The sequence below is a fragment of the Psammomys obesus genome, unplaced genomic scaffold (genome assembly GCF_907164565.1).
Source record: "Psammomys obesus unplaced genomic scaffold, mPsaObe1.curated_primary_1811, whole genome shotgun sequence".
NCBI classification, from domain to species: domain Eukaryota; kingdom Metazoa; phylum Chordata; class Mammalia; order Rodentia; family Muridae; genus Psammomys; species Psammomys obesus.
Genome location: NW_026590713.1, coordinates 6,040 through 11,514, shown reverse-complemented (window position 1 = coordinate 11,514; position 5,475 = coordinate 6,040). Strand labels below are relative to the sequence as shown.

Below are 5,475 nucleotides of genomic sequence, written 5' to 3'. Positions count from 1 at the left end.
CCTGCACAACAGAAGAAGGCACTAGATCTCACTATAGACAGTTATGAGCCATGACGTGGATGCTGAAAATTGAACTCAGGACCTTTTGGAAGAATATACAGTGCTGTTAATTGCTGAACCATCTGTCCAGAGCAAGAGGTTATTTTCAGGCTCAAAATAATATCTAAAACATGTGCTTGTTTCTTATAGAACTTGAATGTAATAAAGTGGATTTCAGGAAAATCATATTTAATTTAATGTCTCCTTCATCTCCTTATAAATTTGAGAGACTCTCACATGTCGCTAATGATCTCAATTTGACACAGCCTCAAAAAACAGAGAAAGCTTTCAAAATAGGAAGCTAATGCAAATAAAATTAATTTTATAATATTTAATAAATTTAATGGAAAGATATGCATGTTTGGTGATACATTTATAATAATTATCATTTCCTCTTTTCAGTTTGCCTTCCAAAATATACCAGTATGTTCTATCATTGTATTTTGCTATGGATGAGATCAATAGTAACCCGTACCTTTTACCCAATGTGTCTCTGGATATTGCATATTTTAAAGGTAAATGTAAGGGTTATTTATCATTATTCACTCATCTAAATATAGTGACAAAATATCTTTACCCTCTTCCTAATTACATCTGTGATGTGAGAACCTGTGTGATGGCACTTACGGGCCCACTGTGGAGAACATCTGCCCAAGTGGCATCAATCCTACAGATCAACCTTATCCCACAGGTAGGTTCTTGGTTTTTGTTTGTTTTAAGTGTTGCAATACTGCCTCCTTAACTGCCATTGTCCAAGAGATTCCGGAGAGTAGTGTATACTCACCGATCTATGTATATATCAAAGGGTTAATAATAGGAACTTGAAACTATAGTTTCAACAGTTGTTTAAAATTGAAAAGGGGACAGAGTTGCAGGCATTAGGTCGGGGAATCATTGAAAAAAAACCCCAGACTCAGGTAGTATATAAAGGCAAGGAACATTTATTATGCAGAATTTGCCAGCATGCTGGGGCCACCACTCCTTAGAATGGCAACCAGGAAGTGAACACATAGACTCAATTTAAAGACAAAGCATTTCCCTACTGTGACTAGGTAATCTTTTTATTGGTTGGTTAGTGCTGATCTAAGGGATAGGGGGAATTCATGGAATGTCCAGTTAACAAGCTGTAACCAGGCAACAGAGTGCTAAAAAAAGTGCACAGGTAACTAAATAAAGCCTTTCTGGTTAATTTTTAATTTGATTGGTCAAGTGCTTGGGACTTTTCAAGGCAGTTACTACATTACTGTTTTTGATTTTCAGGGAGGTTATTGAGTTACTGTATCTTGTTTCCATAGGCTGTAGTTTTGTTTTCTGAGAAACAGAAACACAGGCCTGTTCAGCCTAAAGCTAATTTGAAAGTCTGTCATGGTCTCTGGCTTATAAAATATTTTTCCTTTCACAAGAAATGGGAATTTCTAGAAGAGTTAACTTAGTCAATATTTTTCTAGAGGATTTGGAGCATTTAAGTAATACTTTATAAATGAACTGAAAAGATCTTTCTTCCGGCCGCTTGGTTCTTAGTATAATTCTCAGCTTACACTGACCTTGATAGCAAACATCTACCTCATGTTACTGCCTCTGTTCTGCTTCCTATAGATTACCTATGGACCATTCCACCCTCTCCTGAATGACCAAGACAAGTTTCCTAATCTGCATCAAATTGCCTCCAAAGACAGATTCCTGTCTGAAGCCATGGTATCCTTGTTGATACATTTCAGCTGGATGTGGGTGGGACTGGTCATCCAAGATGATGACCAAGGTAGACAATTTCTCTTAGACGTAAGAGAAGAAATGCAAAGAAATGGAGTCTGTGTAGCCTTTGTAAATATGATCCCAGAGAACATGCAGTTATTCATGACAAGGGTTGAGAAATATTACCACCAAATCATTACATCATCAGCAAATGTTGTAATCATTTATGGGGAAGTGAACTCTACTCTAGAAGTGAGTTTTAAACACTGGGAATATTTAGGCACACAGAAAACCTGGGTCAGCACCTCACAATGGGATGACATCACAAGGGAGAGTGACTTCAGCCCTACTGCATTCCACAGGACTTTCACTTTTTCACAACATCATGGAGGTATTTCTGCTCTTCCTAATTTCTTGGACAGAATGAAGTTCTCTAAGGACACACATTATTTTTCTCCTGAAAGACTGTGGTGGATGTACACCAACTGTTCAATATTGAAATCTAACTGTAAAACACAGAGTCATTGTACATTCAATAACACATGGGAATTGGTAGCATGGCACAGATTTGACATGGCCATAAATGATGAGTGTTACAATATATATAATGCTGTATATGCTGTGGCCCATGCCCTCCATGAAATGCTTCTTCAAGAAATAGATTTTCTGCAAAGGAAAAATGTGAGCGCACTAATGAATGAGTGCATTCAGGTAAAGTGTCTTCTATTAGCAACCTTGGGGTACTCTCAAGGTACCCCAAATTTTAAAAATATTTTAATTGAAATAATTACATCACTTCCCCCCACTACTTCCTTCTGTAGACAATCCCATGTTTCTCTCATATTCTCACGTCTCTTTTCTTTGATTATTATTGTTATATATGTGTGCAATCACAAATATATAAATACAACCTGATGAATTCATTTTGTTGTTTGTGTGTATATGGTATAACAGCAATGACAGTATTCTTAGAGAAGAAAGGGATCATAAAGCCTAGGTGTCTGAGATTTATTCCATCATTTATAAGGGTTTCTTTCTTTTTTCATGTATCAAGAATTAAAAATATTAATATTAAATCATGAAAAAATTACATGAAATATTGAACACCACTTTTGACAAAGTCAATGATTTTTTTCAAGGAGGGTGTGAATGAGTCAAAAAATGTTTAAAAACAGTAATTTTTACACAAATTCTTTTGTATTCTTTTTTTCTTTTTTTTATTAATTACACTTTATTCACTTTGTATCCCCCATAAGCCCCTCTCTCCTCCCCTCCCAATCCCACCCTACATCCCCCTTCTTCACGCATGCCCCTCCCCAAATCCACTGATAGGGGAGGTCCTCTTCTCCTTCTGATCTTAGTCTATCAGATCGCAACAGGACTGGCTACATTGTCATCTTCTGTGGCTTGGTAAGGCTGCTTCCCTCTCAGGGGGAGGTGATCAAAGTGCAGGCCAATCAGATTATGTCAGAGGCAGTCCCTCTTTCCATCACTATGTAACCCACTTGGACACTGAACTGTCATGTGCTACATCTGTGCAGGGGTTCTAGGTTATCTCCATGAATAGTCCTTGGTTGGAGTATGAGTCTCTAGGATGTTCACTGTGTTCAAATTTTCTGGTTCTGTTGCTCTCCTTGAGGGGTTCCCGTCCTCTCCACTCTTACTATTTCCCACTTCTTACATAAGATTCCATGCACTCTGCCCAACAGTTGACCATAGTCTCGGTGTCTGCTTTGATAGTCTGCAGGGCAGAGCCTTTCAGAGGTCCTCTGTGGCAGGTTCCTAGGTTGTTTCCAGTTTTCTTCTTCTGGCTTTCAGAGGCCCTTTGTGGCAGGTTCCTAGGTTGTTTCCTGTTTTCTTCTTCTTTTGGTACCCAACCTCATTGCCTTTCAGGATGGGGATTGAACGTTTTAGTCAGGGTCCTCTCTCTTGATTAGTTTCTTTAGATGCACAGATTTTAGTGGGTTTATCCTATGTTGTATGTCTATATGAGTGAGTATATACTGTGTGTGTCTTTCTCCTTCTGGGACAACTCACTCAGGATGATCCTTTCAAGGTCCCACCATTTACCTGCAAATTTTATGATTTCCTTATTTTTCATTGCTGAGTAATATTCCATTGTATAGATGTACTACAATTTCTGCATCCATTCTTCAGTTGAGGGGCATCTGGGCTGTTTCCAGCTTCTGGCTATTACAAGTAAAGCTGCTACAAACATGGTTGAGCAAATGTCCTTTTTGTGTACTTGAGCGTCTTTTGGGTATATGCCTAGGAGTGGTATGGCTGGATCTTGAGGAAGCGCTATTCCTAGTTGTCTGAGAAAGCGCCAGATTGATTTCCAGAGTGGTTGTACAAGTTTATATTCCCACCAGCAGTGGAGGAGGGTTCCCCTTTCTCCACAACCTCTCCAGCATGTGTTGTCACTTGAGTTTTTCATCTTGGCCATTCTGATGGGTGTAAGGTAAAATCTCAGGGTCGTTTTGATTTTCATTTCCCTACTTCTTTTTGGTGTGTCTGCTTCTTCTTTTTCTAGGGTTTTTAAGTGAGCCATTAATTTGCTTGAATGAGCTGTCTCGAATTTCTTCTTGAAGGCACTTAGTGCTATGAACTTTCCTCTTAGCACTGCTTTCATTGTGTCCCACAGGTTTGGGTATGTTGTGTCTTCATTTTCATTGAGTTCTATGAAGACTCTATTTTCTTTCTTTTATTTCTTCCCTGACCCAGCTGTCATTTAGTAACAAGTTGTTCAGTTTCCATGTGTGTGTAGGCTTTTTGCTATTTCTGTTATTGTTGAAGTCCAGCTTTATTCCATGGTGATCAGACAAGATACAAGGGATTATTTCAGTCTTCTTGTATCTGTTGAGGCTCGCTTTGTGACCAACTATATGGTCTATTTTGAAGAAGGTTTCATGAGATGCTGAGAAGAAGGTAAATTCTTTTGTGTTTGGGTGTAAGGTTCTGTAAATATCTGTCAGGTCCATTTGATTCATGACCTCTGTTAGGGACATTGTTTCTTTGCTTAATTTCAGTCTTGTGACCTGTCCTTTGTTGAGAGTGGGGTGTTGAAGTCTCCCACTTTAATGTGTGGGGATCTATGTGTGGTTTAAGTTTTATCAATGTTTCTTTAACAAATGTGGGTGCTCTTGTATTTGGGGCATAGATGTTCAGGATTGTGATGTCCTCCTGGTGGAATTTTCCCTTGATGAGTATGAAGTGTCCTTCCCCATCTCTTTTGATTAATTTTGGTTGAAAGTCTATTTTATCAGATATTAGAATGGCTACTCCTGCTTGCTTCTTGGGTCCATTTGCTTAGAAAGTCGTCTTCCAACCCTTTACCCTCAGGTAATGTCTATCTTTGTGCCTTAGGTGTGTTTCTTGTATGCAACAGATTGCTGGGTTTTGTTTACCTATCCTTTCTGTTAATCTATGTCTTTTTACTGGAGAGTTGAGTCCATTGATGTTGAGAGAGATTAATGACCAGTGGCTGTTAGATCCTTTGATTTTGATGTTGGCTGTGGTCATCAGGTTGTGTGCTTGGTTGCTTTTTGTTTTACTGTAGTAAGGTTAATTATTTCCTGTGTTTTCTTGAAAGAAGCTAATTTTCTTGGGTTGTATTTTCCCTTCCAGTGTTTTCTGTAATGCAGGATTTGTATTTAGGTAATGTTGAAATTTGTTTTTGTCATTGAATATCTTGTTTTCTCCGTCTATGAGGACTGAGAGTTTTGCAGGGTATAGTAGCCTGGG

At 38.5% G+C, this 5,475-nt stretch overlaps 1 protein-coding gene across 1 annotated transcript; it reads left to right on the top strand.

Annotated features, from left to right (window-relative positions):
• Positions 1-441: 441 nt before the first annotated feature.
• LOC129678061 (vomeronasal type-2 receptor 116-like) lies at positions 442-3,636 on the top strand (the record flags this gene model as incomplete). Its single annotated transcript, XM_055608736.1, has 3 exons — positions 442-730; positions 1,636-2,442; positions 3,625-3,636. Coding segments are annotated over 3 exons (1,108 nt in total), but the record flags the coding sequence as incomplete, so codon positions are not given.
• Between the last annotated feature and the right edge of the window lie 1,839 nt (positions 3,637-5,475).